Source organism: Hyla sarda, chromosome 4 (assembly GCF_029499605.1).
Source record: "Hyla sarda isolate aHylSar1 chromosome 4, aHylSar1.hap1, whole genome shotgun sequence".
NCBI classification, from domain to species: domain Eukaryota; kingdom Metazoa; phylum Chordata; class Amphibia; order Anura; family Hylidae; genus Hyla; species Hyla sarda.
This window is the reverse complement of record NC_079192.1, coordinates 239891004-239914573: the sequence shown is the minus strand read 5'-3', so window position 1 is coordinate 239914573 and position 23570 is coordinate 239891004. Positions and strand designations below refer to the sequence as shown.

Genomic DNA, 23570 nt, shown 5'->3' with positions numbered 1-23570 from the left:
ATACTATCTCAAAGAGGTTTCACTGTTTTTCTTTTGATTTTTGCTAGTGTTTTTACACTTTTTATTTCTTAAATTCTGCCACATAATTGGTTTTCTGTTATTACAGATTGGTCAAGAAAACACAAATTACAATGCAATCATCAATGGAGTTGATAGCGTTCATCGATTTGGTGAGTTTGTTTTTTGGGGATGTTCTCCCTTTTTGATTAAGTGCGTGTGTGTGTGTGTGTGTGTGTATATATATATATATATATATATATATATATATATATATATATGTATATGTGTGTGTGTGTGTATATATATATATATATATATATGTGTATATATATATATATATATATATATATATATATAATTTGCCATGGCCGTAAATGTTGGCACCCCTGAAATTTGTCAAGAAAATTAAGTATTTCTCACAGAAAAGGATTGCAGGATTGCAGTAACACATGTTTTGATATACATATGCTTATTCCCTTTGTGTGTATTGGAACTAAAGAAAAAACGGCGGGAAAAAAAGCAAATTGGACATCATGTCACACCAAACTCCAAAAATAGGCAGGACAAAATTATTGGCACCCTTTCAAAATTGTGGATAAATAAGATTGTTTCAAGCATGTGATGTTCCTTTATACTCACCTGGGGCAAGTAACAGGTGTGGGCAATATAAAATATCATGCCTGAAAGCAGATACAAAGGAGAGAAGTTCTCTTTAGTCTTTGCATTGTGTGTCTGTGCCACACTAAGCATGGATAACAGAAAGAAGAGAAGAGAACTGTGTGAGGACTTGAGAACCAAAATTGTGGAAACATTTCAACAATCTCAAGGTTACTAGTCCATCTCCAGAGGTCTAGATTTGCCTTTGGCCACAGTGCGCAACATTTGTAATTTTGTCATTTTAAAGAAATGTACATGTAACGCCCCACTGGTTTGGACCCACTGTGCCACAAGTGGCAGCTGGTCAGGTAGGCAGAATGTGGCAAACTGACACTAAAAATAGCGTCCGATGCAGCAGAACTGACCTGGTATTTATTAGTAGAACAGGTACTATGAAAACCGCTAGCCAAAATGGCTACAGATGCAGGCTGGCTGGAACAAGCTCCAAGCAGACAGGAATCGTGGTAGACAGTCCAAGTTCATTAACAGAAGAGACAGGTCATTGTCTAGGGGATGACAGAGGCAAAGTCCTGTAGACAGGCAGGATCAGGAACACAGGATCAGCAGATAGAGACCTTAGCAGTACTGAATATACAACCTTACTGGAACAGCAGGTGTGGCAGACTTATATATGCAGTGCCTGGGTGGGATTGGAGGAGGATTCATTAGGGAGTGCACGCTGACCATATAAAACTCAACCAGTGCTCACACGGACCCTAGTGGACAGAGTGGAAACTGCAGCAAGAGACACACCAGAGCAGGTAGAGCAGATACATGGCACAGAGAATGACGCCAATGCTGGTAAGAACCAGGACACCTGGTAGTGTTACAGTACATCTCAGAAAATGCAGAACAATTAAAGACAACAAACATTGTAGCTAAGAACATTATAGAACATATACAGGGCATACACTCAAGTAGTAAACCATAGGGAATAATAGGTCCAAAACCGTAGAGGACTAAGAGGAAACAAGACAAAAGACTACACAAAATAGATCTCAAACAATTTGAGGGGTTGGAGGATACTTAAAAAGATAAGTTTGTATATGTTTGCCGTAGGTATGTACAAAGGGTTTAGGTTTTCCCTTGTCAAGGCAGTGAGTTTCTTGTTGATGCTAATAATTTAACTGTGGAGAAATCAAGGATTTGCTGTTTCCAAGCCTGTGCTATGGATTGTTTACCAACTGCGTAGAACACCTTCACTGGACAAAATGAGTGGTATTCTTTATATTTTCAGTGTAATATCAAATTATACTCTTCTTTTTAATAGTCATAACCTCATATTATGCTGCTCATATGTTCCTTGCTTTTGATTTCCTTTCATTACCCCAGTGGAGGTTGCATTGTACTCGCTTCTCTGCCTTTTGGCTAAGATCAAGTGTAGTAATTGTACTCCTGTATAAACAGTAATGGCCACTTTCTAGAAAGCCAATAACATTAAATGAGCATTACTTATGTTAGGATAGGAAAATGTGGAGGTGTTACATATAGAAACCAGTGAAGTATTAACATTTATATTGTATTTGTATACAGGTAAGAAGGCTGAGCTAGAACCATTTGTCTTGCTAGACCTTCTGCCAAACTACACAGACAAATATTATACGTACAATGGATCGCTAACAACTCCCCCATGTTCAGAAACAGTAGAATGGATTGTTTTTAAGGACACAGTAACCATTTCTGAAGCTCAGGTAAGCCAGTACACATCACTTTACTTCAGGTCACAGTTCTTTTTTTTGTTATACACTAAACAGACTTAGAGGGGAAATATGTGTCTAATGATTCTCTGATAAATTATTCCAGAAGAGTGAGAGGATCACATTGGGGAAATCTTTGATCTTGGATCACCACTGATATCCACAATGCTAGAGAGCTCAAAACTGGCCATAAAATGTATGTTTCTGGAAATGTGAATTTTTTTTTTGTAAATGGACATTCAATTTCCTTTCAGTGGACATTCAGTTTCCTTAGAATGTTGAATAAGATTCTCAATGGGATCTCTCACTGTGCCATTGCCGTCACCCTTACAGCAGATGCTGATCCTACCCATTTAATAAGGAATAATCTCACAAACCCAAAAAGACACTTCAAAACTTTGTGTAATCCCTTGCTGTTGTATTGAGAGGGTTTGATTGTATGAGTCTACCAATACCTCTTAATTTATGGATTATTAGGCCAAAAATTGCATAGTGTTTGTGGCCAACTTTAGTATATGAACCTGCTTTTCATACAGGATAATAAGACAGATTTGTGTCATTTGGACAGTTTTTGCCCCATGAAAAAGCTTCAGCAATTAGTTGATAAACAAGCACGATGGTGTAACCCTAAGAATAATTTTCCGTTTGCAGCATATCTTCCCATGTAACAGCCAATGTGACGGTAACTGTAATGGAAGTGAGTGGACATTCGAACAATCCAATGATTGTTAGTGCGACTCTTCACTCCCAATAAATGAGCCGTGTGAAGGATCCTTTTAACAAGTGCCAAGTGACTTCTACATAGTCGATATACTCATAGCAGGTTTCTTCTGTGCGTGTGAAAGGAGCTTAATTCTGGCACTGGCTGTGTAATGTGGCAAATTTCCCTGCAGAGTTATAAAAATTACAATAATATCTGTGTTTTATGCTTATTTTATCTTTTTTTACTGGCAGCTGGAATATTTTTGCGAGATCCTCACAATGCAGCAGTCTGGGTATGTCATGGTGATGGATTATCTACAGAACAACTTCAGGCAACAGCACTACAAGTTTTCTGGACAGGTGTTCTCTTCTTATACTGGAATAGAGGAAATACTTGAGCCAGGTTGTTACACTATTTGACAAATAACATTTGGCTATGTTTTACATTTTCATGTGTTATAGTGATTGACATGTACTTCTGATGATTTCAGTTGATTTCACGATAAACTGAAGTATGTAATGAAGTTTATTTGCAGACTAAAGTCTAGCCTTTACCTGTAATGCTGCAGTGACATTAGTCATTTTACCCAAAAATGCACGGCGAAACAGAAAAAAAAAATCATTGTGCGACAAAATCGAAGAAAAAATGCCATTTTGTAACTTTTGGGGGCTTCCGTTTCTACGCAGTGCATATTTCGGTAAAAATTACACCTTATCATTATTCTGTAGGTCCATACGGTTAAAATGATACCCTACTTATATAGGTTTGATTTTGTCGCACTTCTGGAAAAAATCATAACTACATGCAGGAAAATGTATACGTTTAAAAATGTCATCTTCTGACCCCTATAACTTTTTTATTTTTCCACGTACAGGGCGGTATGAGGACTCATTTTTTGCGCCGTGATCTGAAGTTTTTATCGGTATGATTTTTGTTTTGATCGGACTTTTTTATCACTTTTTATTCATTTTTTAATGTTTTTTTTTTTAATTTGGAATTTTTTTGCGCGTACGCCATTGACCGTACGGTTTAATTAATGATATATTTTTATAGTTCGGACATTTACGCACGCGGCGATACCACATATGTTTATTTTTTTTTTTTTTACACTGTTTTATTTTTTTTATGGGAAAAGGGGGGTTAAATGACCTTTATTAACACTTTTTTTTAACACTGCACACACTGATCTTTTACACAGATCACAGGCGTGTATTAACACGCCTGTGATCAGTGTTATCGGCGCTTGACTGCTCCTGCCTGGATCTCAGGCACGGAGCAGTCATTCTCCGATCGGACACCGAGGAGGCAGGTAAGGGCCCTCCCGGTGTCCGGTCAGCTGTTCGGGACGTCGCGATTTCACCGCGGCGGTCCCGAACAGCCCGACTGAGCAGCCGGGTCACTTTCACTTTCCCTTTAGAAGCGGCGGTCAGCTTTGACTGCCGCTTCTAAAGGGTTAATACCGCACATCGCCGCGATCGGCGATGTGTGGTATTAGCCACGGGTCCCGGCCGTTGATGAGCGCCGGGACCGACGCAATATGATGCGGAATCGCGGCGCGATCCCGCTTCATATCGCGGGAGCCGGCGCAGGACATAAATATACGTCCTGCGTCGTTAAGGAGTTAAGGTAAGTGCATCAGGCATCACCAAAACAAAATCCTGAAAACATAACCTGTGAGGGGTTACTTGAGGACCGTGCTTGGGAAAACAGTGATCTATAGAATTAATATATGGGTTCTGTGAAAGCCAAGGAAGTGTGGAAAACATGTTGTTATGTCCCTGTAAGGGCTCCTTTACATATATGCGTTGTCAGTTTTTTTTTCCTTCCGGCACTACAAAAGATGCACCGGAGGGAAAATGAAGTAAGGACTGATCCCATTGATTTGAATGGGACAGTTCACAATCATCCGGTGTCTCAGTTTGTACACCTGATGATTGGACAGCACAGACAGGGGAACGCATCTTGCTGTGTTCCTCCGTCCATCAATCACAAACAATGGACGCTGGATGAGGCAGAACTGATGCCAACTGATGCACTTCTGGCATCAATTGTTGCAATTTTCGCCCAGTTTCACCAGAGCCGGACGCCGCATATATGTAACTCTATCCTAACAAATCCATGACTGTACTATCCTTTTGGCATGATACATTGTCCTGCTGAAAGTGTTCTTCTCTTATAGGGTAAACAGCTCCTATTAAGAGATGAACTTTGATCAGCCACAATGCTTACATAAGCTTAAAGGGGCATTCCAGGATTTTTCTTTTATTTGACTTTGCTACAGGGGCTGTAAAGTTAGTGTAGTTCATAATATAGTGTCTGTCCCACAGTTCTTCTGTGATTTCCGCCCCAATATTTATTTTTAACAGCATACAGCAAATATTTATTTTTAACAGCATAAAAAATGACTCAGGTTTCAGGTTTTCCCAGGTTGCAGTGCGTCGAGTGATGAAAAGTCAGGTGATGAAAAGGAGCCTGTCCTGCTTCAATGGGTGAAGTGACCGCTGGGTGGGAGAGAGATCATTTGGCAACAGCTGTAGGCACCCTGGTTAGAAAACACTGGTCTTTTGAATGGAATGCAACTCATTTGTGTTTCAATGGGTACCCCAATGGGCTGATGTGTAGGAGGGAGGATAGTGATCTCAAAGCTACTAACCATGAACTATGGGATGTGTAGTTTTAGAGAACAAAATCCAACAGGAAATACAGAGTTCACAAAAAGATAGCCCCACAGCGTTATGGTAATCTCACAACATAGCCATTAAGTCCCAAGACAAGTGCAGATCCTTCCTAAGCATGTCCATTACTGTCTGCCAGGTACGTACTAAAATCACCTCATGGTGGATAACCCCTTTAACCGTTAAAACACCCATACACAGGTATTACCACTTTATAACTCTAGAACTGGAGAAATACAGTGGGGATCAAAAGTTTGGGCACCCCTGGTAAATAACTTTGTATTAATGTGCATAAAGAAGCCAAGGAAAGATGGAAAAATCTCCAAAAGGCATCAAATTACAGATTAGACATTCTTATAATATGTCAACAAAAGTTAGATTTTATTTCCATCATTTACACTTTCAAAATAACAAAAAACAAAAAAATGGCATCTGCAAAAGTTTGGGCACCCTGCAGAATTTATAGCATGCACTGCCCCCTTTGCAAAGCTGAGACCTGCCAGTGTCATGGATTGTTCTCAATCATCATCTGGGAAGACCAGGTTATGTCATTCTCAAAGGTTTTAAATGCCCAGACTCATCTGACCTTGCCCCAACAATCAGCACCATGGGTTCTTCTAAGCAGTTGTCTAGAAATCTGAAACTGAAAATAGTTGACGCTCACAAAGCTGGAGAAGGCTATAAGACGGTAGCAAAACGTTTTCAGATGTCAATATCCTCTGTTCAGAATGTAATTAAGAAATGGCAGTCATCAGGAACAGTGGAAGTTAAAGCAAGATCTGGAAGACCAAGCAAAATATCAGACAGAACAGCTCGCAGGATTGTGAGAAAAACAATTCAAAACCCACATTTGAATGCACAATCCCTCCAGAAAGATCTGGCAGACATTGGAGTTGTGGTAAACTATTCCAGTATAAAGAGATACTTGTACAAATATGGTCTTCGTGGAAGAGTCAGCAGAAGAAAACCTCTTCTACGTTCTCACCACAAAAATCAGTGTTTGAACTTTGCAAATGAACATATAGACAAGCCTGATGCATTTTGGAAACAAGTTCTGTGGACCGATGAGGTTAATATTGAACTTTTTGGCCGGAATGAGCAAAGGTACGTTTGGAGAAGAAGGGGAACAGAATTTAATGAAAAGATCCTCTGTCCAACTGTTAAGCATGGGGATGGATCAATCATGCTTTGGGGTTGTATTGCAGCCAGTGGCACATGGAACATCTCACGAGTAGAAGGAAAAATGGATTCAATAAAATTTCAGCAAATTTTGCATGCTAACTTGATGCCATCTGTGAAAAAGCTGAAGTTAAAGAGAGGATGGCTTCTACAAATGGATAATGATCCTAAACACAGCTCGAAATCCACGGGGGATTACATCAAGAGGTGTAAACTGAAGGTTTTGCCATGGCCTTCACAATCTCCTGACCTCAACATAATTGAAAATCTATGGATAGACCTTAAAAGAGCAGTGCATGACAGACAGCCCAGAAATCTCAAAGAACTGGAAGACTTTTGAAAGGAAGAATGGGCAAAGATACCTCAAACAAGAATTGAAAGTCTCTTGGCTGGCTACAAAAAGCGTTTACAAGCTGTGATTCTTGCCAAAGGGGGCAGTACAAGATATTAACTCTGCAGGGTGCCCAAACTTTTGCAGACACCATTTTTTTGTTTTCTGTTATTTTGAAAGTGTAAATGATGGAAATAAAATCTAACTTTTGTTGACATTAGAAGAATGTCTAATCTGTAATTTGATGCCTTTTGGAGATTTTTCCATCTTTCCTTGGCTTCTTTATGCACATTAATACAAATTTTTCCCTGGGGTGCCCAAACTTTTGATCCCCACTGTATGTGCACCTTTTCTCTTGTAACATCCAATATAATAAAATTCATAACCTATCAGAATTCTAATCATTATATAATGCGCATACATTAAGTATGTGTATAGCCCATGGAAAGAACTTGATATGAGAAGCTACAGCATACTATCTCTAGATATGGAAGATAACATTAACTACACATTACTGTATAATAAGAAGATAAGTACAGCTACAAAATGCAAAAGATCTCCTAAAGTGGCAGAAAGAATTTACAGATCGAGGAGATATGCTGAAAGACAGAAAACTGACACACCTCAAACTGTAGAAGCCTCAAACATGTAACACTGTATTGCAGTGGTCTTCAACCTGCGGACCTCCAGATGTTGCAAAACTACAATTTCCAGCATGCCCGGACAGCCAGCGGCTGTCCGGGCATGCTGGGAATTGTAGTTTTGCAACATCTGGAGGTCCGCAGGTTGAAGACCACTGCTGTATTGTATCATACAGATGCATGGGATTTGAAATTCAGTACAGATGTAGCTAAACTAAGTTGTCAGTGCAATAGAATGCAGTTAGTTCTTAAGCGTGATGTGCCATGATATCACAACGTCTTATCTGAGAATATCCCACCAGGGAAAATTGATAAAAATTATAATTTATAGTCAGTTTTCTAACATTAAATGGCCCAAATTTTACTAGATATGCACCTAATTGACAACCCTGGCACAGTCATTTATGTGGATAAGGTATAAGTAGTATGATTCTAAGCATGCTCAAAACTTGAAATGTCACATTATTAGTCTGGGTTCACATTGTGTTTTTGTCTCAGTTTCGCTGTTTCCATTACAGTGAGGGAGATTTATTAAAACCTGTCCAGAAGACACGTTGCCCAGTTGCCCATAGCAACCAATCAGATTGCTTCTTTCATTTTGCCTTGTTAAAAATGAAAGAAGTGAGCTGATTGGTTGCTATGGGCAACTGGGCAACTTTTCCTCTGGACAGGTTTTGATAAATCTCACCCACTATGTTTAATTTTGCTGTATACAAAAACACAGTCAAACATAGTCAACTATGCTGCTTTGTACTACTAATGTAATTCAATGGGAAACCGATTCTGCTGTATAGCATCCAGAAACATCTGTTTTTAGCAGTTGTTAATGTATAGGTTTATGCTTGTAAAACACTGGAACTGCATGACATTTTTTTTCTTACAAGCATTTAAAACTGTTGCAAAAATAGCATGCGAAGAAACCATTAAGATGGCCATCTCTTTTATCCTATAGCCAGACATAGTGCCATGCGTAGTTATGGCTGCTCCTTGTATTGGTGATCCATTAACCCCTTAAGGACCGGGGTTTTTTCCGTTTTTGCATTTTCGTTTTTTGCTCCTTGCCTTTAAAAAATCATAACTCTTTCAATTTTGCACCTAAAAATCCATATGATGGCTTTTTTTTTGCGCCACCAATTCTACTTTGTAATGACGTCAGTCATTGTGCCCAAAAATCTACGGTGAATCGGAAAAAAAAAATCATTGTGAGACAAAATTGAAAAAAAAACGCCGTTTTGTAACTTTTGGGGGCTTCCGTTTCTAGGTAGTACATTTTTCGGTAAAAATGACACCTGATCTTTATTCTGTAGGTCCATACGGTTAAAACGATACCCTACTTATATAGGTTTGATTTTGTCGTACTTCTGGAAAAAATCATAACTTCATGCAGGAAAATGAATACGTTTAAAATTGTCATTTCTGACCCCTATAACTTTTTTATTTTTCCGTGTATGGGGCAGAATGAGGGCTCATTTTTTGCGCCGTGATCTGAAGTTTTTAACGGTACCATTTTTGCATTGATAGGACTTATTGATTCATTTTTTCATGATATAAAAAATGACCAAAAATGCACTATTTTGGACTTTGGAATTTTTTTGCGCGCACGCCATTGACCGAGCGGTTTAATTAATGATATATTTTTATAATTCGGACATTTACGCACGCAGCGATACCATATATGTTTATTTTTATTTTTATTTACACTGTGTTTTTTTATGGGAAAAGGGGGGTGATTCAAACTTTTAATAGGGAAGGGGTTAAATGATAGGGACCTATAACACTGCACACACTGATCTTTCACATTGATCACTGGTTTCTCATAAGAAACCAGTGATCGATGATTCTGCCGCTTGACTGCTCATGCCTGGATCTCAGGCACTGAGCAGTCATTCGGCGATCGGACAGCGAAGAGGCAGATAGGGACCCTCCTGCTGTCCTGTAAGCTGTTCGGGATGCCGCGATTTTGCTGCGGCTATCCCAAACAGCCCACTGAGCTTACCGGCATGGTTTCAGTTTCACTTTAGACGCGGCGTTCAACTTTGAACGCCGCATCTAAAGGGTTAATAGCGTGCGGCACAGCGATCAATGCCGCGCGCTATTAGCCACGAGTCTAACAACGGCCGGGCCCGACCCGCTATGACTTATAGATCGGGAGCGGACACATGACGTTCCAGTACATCATGTGTCCTTAAGGGGTTAATGTAAAATTTACGTAAAAAGTTGAGTAGCTGTATAGCTGTCTTGTTTCTATCGTCATTCTCGTCAAAAAGAATAGGAGTATAGGAGATAACTTGAACTTGGAATAACTTTTGTATAGGAGATAACTTTTGAGCTTGGATAACATCATTAACCCCTTAAGGACCAAGGGCGTACCGGTACGTCTTTGGTCCTGCTCCCGTGATATAACGCGGGGTTACACAGTAACCCCGCATCATATCACGGCGGGCCTAGCATCATAGTGAAGCCGGGACCCGCCGCTAATAGCGCGCAGCGCCGATCGCAGCGCCACGCGCTATTAACCCTTTAGCCGCGCGCTCAGAGCTGAGCCACGCAGATAAAAGTGAAAGTAAAAACTGCCGGTTAGCTCAGTGGGCTGTTCGGGATAGCCGCGGCGAAATCGCGGCATCCCGAACAGCTTACAGGACAGCGGGAGGGTCTCTACCTGCCTCGAGATCCAGGCATGAGCAGTCAAGCGGCAGAATCATCGATCACTGGTTTCCTATGAGAAACCAGTGATCAATGATAAAGATCAGTGTGTGCAGTGTTATAGGTCCCTATGGGAGCTATAACACTGCAAAAAAAAAGTGCAAAAAAAAAGTGAATGAATATCATTTAACCCCTCCCCTATTAAAAGTATGAATCACCCCCCTTTTTCCCATAAAAAAAAACACAGTGTAAATAAAAATAAACATATATGGTATCGCCGCGTGCGGAAATGTCCAAATTATAAAAATATATCGTTTATTAATCCGCTCGGTCAATGGCGTACGCGCAAAAAAATTCAAAAGTAGTGCATTTTTGGTCACTTTTTATATCATTTAAAAATGAATAAAGCTATCAATAAGTCCTATCAATGCAAAAATGGTACCGTTAAAAACTTCAGATCACGGCGCAAAAAATGAGCCCTCATACCGCCCCATACATGGAAAAATAAAAAAGTTATAGGGGTCAGAAGATGCCAATTTTAAAAGTATTAATTTTCCTGCATGTAGTTATGATTTTTTCCAGAAGTACAACAAAATCAAACCTATATAAGTAGAGTATTATTTTAATCGTATGGACCTACAGAATAAAGATAAGGTGTCATTTTTACCAAAAAATGTACTCCAAAAGTTACAAAACGGCGTTTTTTTTTTCAATTTTGTCGCACAATGATTTTTTTTTCCGTTTTACCATAGATTCTTGGGCAAAATGACTGACCTCATTACAAAGTAGAATTGGTGGTGCAAAAAATAAGCAATCATATGGATTTTTTGGTGCAAAATTGAAAGAGTTATGATTTTTTAAAGGCAAGGAGCAAAAAACGAAAATGCAAAAACGGAAAAACCCCTTAAGGGGTTAAAGGGGTTATCCAGGAAAAAACTTTTTTTTTATATATCATCTGGCTCCAGAAAGTTAAACAGATTTGTAAATGACTTCTATTAAAAAATTTTCATCCTTTCAGTACTTATGAGCTTCTGAAGTTGAACTGTTCTTTTCTGTCTAAGTGCTCTCTGATGACACCTGTCTCGAGAACCGCCCAGTTTAGAAGCAAATCCCCATAGCAAACCTATTCTACTCTGTGCAGTTCCCGAGACAAGCAGAGATGTCAGCAGAGAGCACTGTTGCCAGACAGAAAACAACAACTCAACTTCAGCAGCTGATAATTATAGAAAGGATTAAAGGGTACCTCTCATCAAATAAACTTTTGATATATTTTAGATTAATGAATGTTGAATAACTTTCCAATAGCATGTTAATGAAAAATATGCTTCTTTCTATTGTATTTTTCCCGATCAGTCCTGTCAGCAAGCATTTTTGACTCATGCTGGAATCCTAAACACTCAGAGCTGCCAGCCTGCTTTGTTCACAGCCAAACAGGCTGTGAAGAAAGCAGGCTGGCTGCTCTGAGTATTCTCCTTTGTGAACAAAGCAGACTGGCAGCTCGTAGTGTTTAGGACTCCAGCATGAGTCTGAAATGCTTGCTGCCAGGACTGGTAGGGAGACCCCTAGTGGTCATTTCTTCAAAGTGGAAAATTAAATAGAAAGAAGCATATTTTTTAATAACATGCAATTGTAAAAGTTATACTGCATACATTAATCTATATTATATCAAAAGTTTTTTTGATGAGAGGTACCCTTTAAGATTTTTTAATAGAAGTAATTTACAAATCTGTTTAACTTTCTGGAGCCAGTTGAGATATACGGTATATATATATATATATATATATATATATATATATATATATATATATATATATAAGTTTTTTTTTTTCCTGGAATACCCCTTTAATTGAGAAACATATGAACATATGAACAGTGGATATGACCAAGTCAGCATATCTTTACTGCTCTAGTCTGGATGTAAATGCCTTTAAAAATAATGGTCACTATAGTAACACAGTGTCTAGTTGTACTCCGCTATAGTTACTTTGTAGGAATCAATGTACAGAACTTGGTTCTGCCTGGATGACTTTAAACCGATCTCTTAGTATGTAGCTCCCTCAGGTGTCCAGAATGTAGATTACTGGCAGATTTAGACAGGATTTTACCATGGCTACCAATTTTTTTCGCTATAAACGATGTTGCGCAGCATGTGGTTTGTGGCTGAGAACATATTAGTTTTGGGATCAAGGAAGCCAAATCCCTTCATCTGTGTTTTGTTTTCCTATACAGTAGTACACTTCTATTACAGTTAATAAAATAGGGGTGGCTGTTAATCTTCTATGTGCAGAGTGATCTACATGTTACATGCTTTATTATTATTATTATTATTATTTGATGGCAGGATCAGTTACATTCTCTTCACTTTCCTTTTTTGGGCATTGTCTAGTTTGTAGTTCAGAACCAGATGATGTCCAGGCAGAATCCCAGAACAGCACAAGCCTTTTAATTACTTGGAAGAGGCCTCGAGTTGTTTATGAAGCAGTTATTGAGAGATATGTTGTCTATTACCAGCAGCTACAAAGAGAAGACCAAACAAGGCATGAATATCTGACAGATGGCTACCAGGATTTGGTAATTGTACTCTGTTTTTCTGTTATGTTCTGTGCATAGAACATCTAGTGAAGGAATGAAATATACTCAAGATCAGGCTAGTATCACGCAAGTGTATTACATGTCCACACAGAAGACAAAAATTAAGATTGTTGCAATATAAGATCCTACCCTCAGTTGTGAGATCAGGAATAGCCTTTCTGATCGTGTGATGATTTGGTTAACTTATGGCTTAAGTAGGTAGTTCCACTGAATGTTGATTCATGTTGGCTAATGTGAATGATTTTTAACTTTAAAAAATAACTAAAATAAAAATGTAATTGTAAGATCACCTTAATTCCTGTTTAAATTGTTAATGTATTTGATAATTTTTTGCTTCCTCCCATACTGGCGTCGGTTATGAAAAGTCACAGATAATGTATGAATAGTCCCTAAATAAGTGCCATCCATGCACACAACTCTTTAGGATTTGTACTATTGTCTCAGAAACTCTACAGCCCAACATGCTTCCTGTGTTTTTCCATTGCCTATATCAGAAAGTGGGACAATAACAGGGATACTCTGACATTTAAAAGGAAACATATCACCTCTTTTATGCTGCCCAAACAACGGCAGCATGAAACAGGAGTAGCAAGGTGGGTCATGAAACACTATGACTTAGGCTAGGATTCCACTGAGATTTTTGCACTGGGTTTTTTAAGGCTTAAAAACGCCAGAAAAATGCCAGAAAAACTGCCACTGGTTTTCCCTGCGTTTTGTGTTTTTTTTTGTCGTTCTGGCGTTTTTACCTTTGTGTGAATTTTGCCTTTTTTGGCCCCTTTGGCATTTTTTTTCCAAATTTGGTGGGTACAAAAAAAAAATTTAAATGCAGTAGGGATGGCAAAAAATGTATTTAACGAAATGTATTTTTATGATGAAATTTTAAGACATTTTTAATAAAGTGTGTGTTTCACCTTTTTTTTTCTCTACTTTTTAATTTTTTTAGGTAGTACTACTACTCCCAGCATGGAACAGACTGTTCCATGATGGGAGTATTAGTACCTGTACAGATAGATAGATCGCCCCAGGTGTTACTCCTGACACCCCATGCGATTGTCCATAATATAGCAGAGATGTGGAGCGGCTCTATACAGCGCTTTCATCTCTGCTCTGTACTCCGGCCAGTGATGTGAATAGAACAGGTTCATATTTTCCGCCCAGAGTGGGGATTGGCCGGATGGTTGCAGCCAATCACCGCTCTCAGAGGGAAATATGAATGAGTGATGTTCTATTCATATCACTGTCCGGTGTGAGGTGGAAACCTGCATTTTACACACTAATATAACTCAGCCCTGGTTGGGAAACCCTAGCATGCACACACATAACAGGGACTACAACTCCCAGCATGTGTCATTCAGCAGTCAAGCCCCCCCCCCCCACACATAGAAATCATCCCCAGTCCGAGATTTATTCCCCAGCACCTGCAGTCTATAAATCCCCAGGCCCTGCACTTTGTCATCCTCCTGTTCCGTTCAGTGAACACAGGCAGAGCAGTGGGAGACATGTACATCCTCTCTCCCCTGCTCTGTGTTCATTCTCCCGTGCAGACCTGCATCCTCCGAAGGCAGAGCAGGGAGAGGGGAGATGAGGGGGGCATGTACATCCTCTTTCCCCCTGCTCTGCCCTCACTCTGCCTTCCCACCCGGCTCTAGCTTTGGAAATCTTCGGAGAGCTGACGGGAGGAGCGGACGTAAGTCTGCACGGGGCGCAAATTTCCACCTGACACCGGCCGGAGTATTGTGCTGCTCCGCATCTTTGCAATAGATAGGTTGATCGCATCAGGTGTCAGGAGTGACACCCGCTGTAATATGTCCTTAACTGCAGGTACTGTCAATTAGTACAGGTACACACACACACACACACACTACATTTTTATTATTGTCGGCTACATTTTTAGTGCCCGCACACATAAATTGATACCCATTTAAAAGTTAATAAAAATGTTGTTATAAAAAAGATAAATTTAGTTAAATACAATTTTTTTCATCACTACTGTATCTTTTTTATTATAATTTTTTTTTTAATGGTACCATACGAAATTTTAATAAAAAAGGTATCTCCATCACTTTTTTGGATCGCTAAAGTCCAAAAAAGAATAAAAACCACCTGCAAAAACGCCAAAGTTAAAACCAACATGGTTGAAAAAAAAAAAAAACACCAAACTGAAAAACGCCAAGTGGATCTGGCATTTTGCAGTTTACTATTGACTTGCAGCTAACATCTGGACGTGGCGTTTTTTTGCTGAAAAAAACCTTGTGCTGCGTTTTTGCTAGAAAATCCTCAGTGGAATTCCAGCCTTAAGGAGAGATAACATGTCAACCTTATGGGCAAATCTGCCTAGTTATAGAGTTATAGCTAGGTAGATTTTTTTGGTAGCCATTCTCACTGTATTTTTCCAAAAGCTTATGCAATTGAGAACCGACTGAAAGGAATTTTTAGTATTATACTACATAAGGACATCTCTAAGGCTTATGGTTGGTTTTATTTTTGTGTTTTTTAAGGGAAATGCTCTTTAGCACTTCTTCATTGCATTTACTATAGCAAGACATTTCAGTAGTAACATCAGTTGTTTCCAATACATCTTAAATAAGACATTTACTTTATTTGTCTTTTAGGGTGCAATTTTGTATAATTTAATGCCCAACACAAGTTATGTACTTCAAGTTGTGGCATTGTGCAGCAATGGTCTGTATGGGAAACGCAGTGATCAAGTGGTCCTTGATCTGACTATGGATAACCCAGGTATGAGATTTTAAATACTATATCAATGAAAGTGTTGATGTAAGATGTAAATGTTTTACTTGGCAGTTTAGTATTGATTGTTTATGACTTTAGATGTCTATTATACATTAATATTCAAAGTGACACAGTAATGATGAAACAAGACTCTGATATTCTTTAAAGTTACTCTACTGCTTTAATATTTGTATTCATCACATAGTGTAGTCATGTATTACTATATTCTGGAGACTGCACCATTACATTTTTTTGTATATTAACATTAAGCTGAACAACAATAAAACAATTGGGAGCAGTAAATTTGTAGGTAAAACAGAATTTATACCTTCATTTAGCAAGCCTTCCCATAATATGATTGTTGTCATGTATTTGGTACGCATTTACACCAAAGTACAAAAACATCCAAACTGAAAACTATTTGTTGTGAAGAAAGCTTTATATTTTTCTCTATATATCTATTCCAAAAAAACATGGTTTGTTAATGCGATTGCGCCAGTTTTCTGCTGTCATGAACATAATTTTGAAGTGAAGCCTCCGTAAAACTTCAGACAACAATTTAAATAGGCACTGTGACATAAAAAAAACTTTTGACATATTATAGAGACATGTGAAAAGTTTTGATAGTCTGAGTGTTCAAAATCCGACCAGTTGCTAGAATGAGCCAGAAAGAAAGTGTGCTAATGAGACAAACTTACATTGTAAGTCTATGGGATTGTCTAAGTTCGCGCACGCTTCTCTCCCCACCCATTCTAGTGATCGGTTAGGGTCTGAACACTGAGACTCCAACTGGTCAAAACTTTTGTCTTGTCTCTCGGATATGTGAAAAGTTTTTTTTAAAGTGACAGGCATACTTTAAGGGGAAAGGGAGTATGTGAACAGTACTAGACACAACCTGGTGTCATAATTGTGCAGAGCACACAGGTCACTACTGTAGGTCTCAGCGACATACTAGTCTGCCTAAAAGTACCCCAGTGAGTTTTAGTATAATCCAATTAACTATATTTCCAAAATATTTAAGTTTTTATGGATTACATTGATGGATCTTATATTGTTTTGCCTAGTGGTGCACTATTGGTTAATTGGTTTGTATATTTGTTATTTTTTGCTGTAGGAAACTTTTTCAGATACGTTGCATATGCCATATTGGTGCATACCTAATAAATATTTTAATGTTGAATAGACCAGTGTCATTTAAACCTGTAAGATATTTCACCCAGTCAGTACTGGGTGCGACCTATGGTTGTTATTTGCTACATATAAACTTTGGTATGTTTTATAGTGGTCTCTCTAAGACACTTTCCTAAAGTATTTGTGCTCGTTCGAATCTTTAGCAAATAGAATTATTCAGAAGCCAGGTTAAAACTTCAGATGTAGCAGAGTGGTGCTATTTCTCTAAAATATTAAGTCTTGTTTTCTTCATAATACATTAAGTAGTGAAAACTTAAAATTGAGACTACTTTTCAGTTGTGGACTCCACATAATGTAATTTACATTATGTTTTACATAAACTGAAAATACATTGTTTTGTTTCTAATCTCTGCTTCTAATAATATAAAATCATAATTTCATCAATATTTATAAATGTATCATCACTAGTTATCATGAATAATTTTTAAGGTCACAAAGCTTTATGTGCCATTCTGAAACTTTGACCTTTCATAATTGGTTGCATATCTTCATCACTCATTGTATTACAATTAACTGAATGCATATTCCTTGTCACTTTTCTTCCTTCTAAATCACTAAATCTGGTGGTGTTGGGGTCCTATGCAATATTTGTATACACTGTTAATATTACTTTTATTGAATTTACATGATATATCAATGTTGATAATATTTATTATTGGATAATATTTTCATTCTACACATTGCTCCATTTAAAATGAGCTAAGTAGTAGAAAATATGTTGTGCGGAACAAATATTGGCCACTTTTTAAATTTATTGCATAGGATTCTTCCATAATGAATTAATAAATCACATGGCTTCACCCGATTGCATGAACACCTGCGTATCACTTCCACAAACATCCTTGTAAATGTCATATAACATCTATAACTCAATCTATGTATAATATATGAGAAGATCATGTCATTTTCATCTGTTTATTCATATGTATGTAGCTAGTAATTTTACTTTGTCATTGTTTTGATTTTTGTCATAGACATGTAATGTGGTTCTTTTTATACCACTATGATTGTGCATTTAATGTTCTTTGTGCTACTAAATACAACTGAGCTCATTATTCATATGTTAATAAAAAATGTATTGTAAGCATTAAAGTAAAGTTAACATGCAACATAGCAGCACCTGCCATACATTTTGCTTGTGTAGACTCCACAATGAGTACAAGTAATTCAACTAAGATACACCTCAAGGTCTGTACATGTTGGCCGCTAATAATGCACGTGGTTTCCTTCTTCAAAATCAAATGTATATTTGTACTCAGTCTGAATATGTGGAAAACAGACAAACTCCTCACCATTTTTTGTCAAAGGTAAGACAATTTTGTTTTCTTTTTCTAATTACAGGCACAATCCAAATATTATACAATAGAGTTTAAGTGGTCCTCTGCTTGTCTGTAAAATGTTTCGATTACATTCTGAATATAAAATACCAGATTTTTCTTTATGCCATGGTTCCCCTGATTAAATATTCCCTCATTGTTAAGTAAAAGGTCTCCTACTTCCCAGACACTACTCATTCCCCCCCCCCCTCCTTTCAGATTGACCAGCGCTGATCATCAGTTGGAGAACCATAGGGTCACTGTAATAATATGTTAATTTAAGCTCTACAACAGTATGTTAGAAAAGCCATGCAGCAAATAGTTTAGAAATACAGTTGGGCAAAAAAGTATTTAGTCAGCCCCCAATTGTGCAAGTTCTCCCACTTAAAAAGATGAGAGAGGCCTGTAATTTTCATCATAGTTATACCTAAATTATGAGAGACATAATGAACAAAAAAATCTATAAAATTACACAGATTTTTAAATAATTTATTTGCAAATTATGGTGGAAAATAAGTATTTGGTGAATAACAAAAGTTCATCTTAATACTTTGTTATATACCCTTTGTTGGCAATGACAGAGGTCAAACGTTTTCTGTAAGTCTTCACATGGTTTTCACACACTGTTGCTGGTATTTTGGCCGATTACTCCATGCATATCTCCTCTAGAGCAGTGATGTTTTGGGGCTGTCGCAGGGCAACACAGACTTTCAACTCCCTACAAAGGTTTTCTATGGGATTGAGATCTGGGGACTGGCTAGGCCACTCCAGGACCTTGAAATGCTTCTTTGCCTTCGTTGCCAAGGTGGTGTGTTTGGGATCATTGTCATGCTGAAAGACCCAGCCACATTTCATCTTCAATGCCCTTGGTGATGGAAGGAGGTTTTAATTTAAAATCTCACCATGCATGGCCCCATTCATTCTTTCCTTTACATGGATCAGTTGTCCTGGTCTTTTTGCTGAAAAACAGCCCCAAAGCATGATGTTTCCACCCCCATGCTTCACAGTAGGTATGGTGTGCTTTGGATGCAACTCGGCATTCTTTCTCCTCCAAACACGACGAGTTGAGTTTATACCAAAAAGTTCTACATTGCTTTCATCTGACCATAATCACATTATCCCAATCCACTTCTAGATCATCCAAATGCTCTCTAGCAAACTTCAGACAGGCCCGGACATGTACTGGCTTAAGCAGGGGGAGACGTCTGGCACTGCATGATTTGAGTCCCTGGCGGCGTAGTGTGTTACTGATGGTAGCCTAGCCTTTGTTACTTTGGTCCCAGCTCTCTGCAGGTCATTCACTAGGTCACCCCCCCGTGTGGTTCTGGGATTTTTGCTCACCATTCTTGTGATCATTTTGACACCCCAGGGTGACATCTTGCATGGAGCCCCAGATCGAGGGAGATTGTCAGTGGTCTTGTATGTCTTCCATTTTCTAATAATTTCTCCCACAGTTGATTTCTTCACACCAAGCTGCTTGCCTATTGCAGATTCAGTCTTCCCAGCCTGGTGCAGGTCTACAATTTTCTGTTTCTGGTGTCCTTCGACAGCTCTTTGGTCTTGGCAATAGTGGAATTTGGAGTGTGACAGTTTGAGGTTGTGGACAGGTGTCTTTTATACTGATAACAAGTTTAAACAGGTGCCATTAATACAGGTAACGAGTGGATGACAGAGGAGACTGTTTAATAAGAAGTTACAGGTCAGTGAGAGCCAGAAATCTTGCTTGTTTGTAGGTTACCAAATACTTATTTTACACAATAATTTGCAAATAAATTCTTATAAAATCAGACAATGTGATTTTATGTTTTTTTTTTTCTTTCTCATTAAGTCTCTCATAGTTGAGGTATACCAAAATGAACATTACAGGCTTCTCTCATCTTTTTAAGTGGGAGAACTTGCACAATTGGTGGCTGACTAAATACTTTTTTGCCCCACTCTATTAATATGATTACTTTCTATCATGGAATGAGACCAGTTCAGGTGTAGGGATCTAGAAGGATATTTTCACACTAGCCTAATGTAGATACTTGTTACAGCATATAGCATTGGAATTATTAAGCAATAATCATACAGAGCAAAAGGATAAAAATTTAAACAGATATCTGTACCTCAATAATATCCTACTTAGTATTGCTTAACATTTTAATTAGGATTTTTAAAACTAAGACTCAATATATCTAGTATTGAGAGCAGCACCACTCAAAAATATTGATGATACAACCAGAACACTGAAGGGCCATATGACACCCACTAAAGTTAAAGCCTTACTATCACTTAACAAAAAAAAAAAAGTTTTAACATGTCACACAGACTTGTGATAAGTTTTGATTGGTCAGTGTCTCTGAGCTGAAACCTCCACTAGCTGCCAGATAGATCTGGGAGAATCGCTTAAAGGAGTAGTCCAGTTTAGGAAAATTTATCCTGCGGATAGGGGATAAGTGTCTGATCGTGAGGGTCCGACTGCTGGGAACCCACCGCGATCTCCTGCAGGGATGTGGAAATCCTATTGCCCGACGCCTGGGACATGCAGTTGCAGGCACCTGGCAGGTGAATTCTTTAGACATTTAGCCCTGCTTCGGGCAAGCAGAGCCGAGGTATCCCGAATGCCCCGAGCGCCGCTTTAAACTTTCTGTGCACCACTAAACTCCTATAGACCGCAGCTGTCTGCTGCAGCCTATAAAGAGCCACAAAGGAAGTCAGCATCCCGGTGTAGGTGCGTGCAATGACGTCACTCATTGCGCTCACTTCTGTCGGGACCGAGGATGCGGAGTTCCTACCTCCGAGACGGGAATTTTATGTTTCAGGGTTTTTGTTGTAAGGGTCTGTTTATACTGCTATAAGTGGTAGTGTTCCTTTGTTCTTGCCATCAGAACACAGACCCAATTATAATTCAGTGTGGTTAATCAGACACTATTGGGATTTGTCTTATGACAGATCTGGTAGAGAACTGTGGCTGATATTATAATTGGAAACTATGAGAGAGATGTCAACACAGTTTAATATTGATCATGTACCAAAAGTTTTTTAATTTTTATTTATTATCTCTGCCCTGGCTGCCACAGGTCAGAAAAGTGAATGCTATGTCTTTTATCAGTGGCATTCACTATTCTAACATTTAGGATGGTTTAAGCTTACACTGTCGCTCTTCATAGTAATGAATAGAAAAATAGGTATTTAGGGCCCATCATTCTCAGCAATAGTGAGCGTCATGACAAACTACCTCCCCACGTAATCTACTTTTATTACCTGTCATATGACTTAAAGTGACTTTAAGCCTTTAAAGGACATCTGCAGCAAAAAACTTTATCCCCTATTCACAGGATAGGGGATAAGTGTCTGATCGCGGGGGGCCAACCACTGGGACCTCCCGCGATCTCCTGAACGTGGCCCCGGCTTTTCCGCGCTGTGCGCCGGCTAATGCGCGTATTGTTAAGCTCACTGAGCTCGACGGACATGCCCCCTTCCATACAACTCTATGGGAGAGGTGGGGAGGCACAAACGCTGCATCACTGCCTCTCCCATGGAGATACATGGAGGGGGCGTGTCAGCCACAACGTCATGCTGCGGTCGACACGCCTCCTGTACAGGAAAGCCACGGCATACTTGGGCCCCATGCCGGAGATCGCGGGGGGTCCCAGCGTTCGGACCCCCCTGCAATCAGACACTTATCCCCTATCCTGTTGATAGGGGGTGAGTTTATTTTTTTTGCTGCTAATTTCCTTTAAATCACCCTTCAATCGTGTATTTACTACATTGTTATTGTTATTAAAATTATTATTATTATGAAGCGCTATATGCTGCAGCCTATAGCGAGCTGCGCAAGACGACAGCGTCCTGGCCTAGGTGCATGGAATGATCTCACTCATTGCTCAGACCTCTGCCAGGACCGAGGATGCAGAGGTTCCTGATGCAAACTGGGAGTCGTAAGTTGTTTTTTTTGGTGGGCTACTTACTACATAATGAGGGGACCTGCCTACCACCTGGGGCTAACTTATCTACCTATCTACTACTAGGGGAGTATAATTATTTAAATGGGAGCCCTACCTGCTTACTTATGTGGTTTATATCTATCTGGGGGGCATGTCTACCTACTGGGGAGCCCAACTTAATGGGGGTAATATCTATATGGGGTCCTGTCTGCCCAATGAGGGTCATATCAATATGGGGCCCTGTCTGCATACTGGGGGGAGCTTTACCTAATCGGGGACATACTTTATTTGGGGGCCTGTCTACCTATGGAGGAGCCCTATCTAATGAGGGTCATATCTATCTGGGGCCCTGTCTACATACTGGGGGAGCTCTACCTAATTGGGTAAGATGGAATTCCCCGTAGATCCAATGTAAAACTCCCTAGCCAACACTAGTGACCTTATTAACGTACTATTTCGGTTAAAAAAAAATTGCGTACCAGGACAAGTAGATTGTGCTCCCAGTTTAGTCCTTTGAACAGTTCTTTTTATTTATTTATTTTTATCCACACCCCTGTCCTGCTCTGTGCCCTGGCTCTCCTCATGCACGGAGCTTTGTTGACCACCGCATAAAGCGGGGTCGACCTGCCCCCTCCTTGCATCTCTATGTTAGAGCCATAGATACACTAGTACAACGGCTTGGCTCTCCCATAGAGATGCATGAAGGGCGAGCGCCGACCCCACTCTGTGCACGAGGATAGGCAGAGTGCTGTGCAGGATATTGCGGGGGTCATATTGATCAAACCTCCCATAATCAGACATTCCAAAGGATAGAGAATACATTTTCCTAAACTAGAGTACCCATTTAAGGGAGTACTTTATTACTTGGGTCTCTGCTTATTCCATCTTGAAGCAAGAGACAGATTCTATAGTAAGTCTACGGAACAGGCTCCTGTAGCAAGACAGGTAGACCAGAGAGCCCGGTAGTTAAAGGGGTACTCCGGTGGAAAACATTTTTTTTTTTTAAATCAGCTGGTGCCAGAAAGTTAAACCGATTTGTAAATTACTTCTATTTAAAAATCTTAATCCTTCCAGTACTTATCAGCTGCTGTATACTACAGAGGAAGTTATTTTCTTTTTGAATTTCTTTTCTGTCTGACCACAGTGCTCTCTGCTGACACCTTTGTCCATGTCAGGAACTGTCCAGAGCAGGATAGATTTGCTTTGGGGATTTGCTTGTACTCTGAACAGTTCCTGACATGCACAGAGGTGTCAGCAGAGAGCAATGTGGTCAGACAGAAAAT

At 39.2% G+C, this 23570-nt stretch overlaps 1 protein-coding gene and 1 pseudogene across 6 annotated transcripts in view; both read left to right on the top strand.

Moving 5' to 3' along the window:
• PTPRZ1 (protein tyrosine phosphatase receptor type Z1) overlaps window positions 1–23570 on the top strand; it is a 263148-nt gene that overhangs the window by 136239 nt on the left and 103339 nt on the right. For all 6 annotated transcript variants that reach the window (XM_056573798.1, XM_056573803.1, XM_056573802.1 and 3 more), the window contains exons 6-10: window positions 107–170; window positions 2191–2348; window positions 3309–3459; window positions 12913–13097; window positions 15731–15857. In XM_056573798.1, coding sequence (XP_056429773.1) covers window positions 107–170; window positions 2191–2348; window positions 3309–3459; window positions 12913–13097; window positions 15731–15857 — 685 coding nt within the window. The remainder of the gene's footprint in view (window positions 1–106; window positions 171–2190; window positions 2349–3308; window positions 3460–12912; window positions 13098–15730; window positions 15858–23570) is intronic.
• Window positions 2006–2111, top strand: LOC130267929 (U2 spliceosomal RNA; annotated as a pseudogene).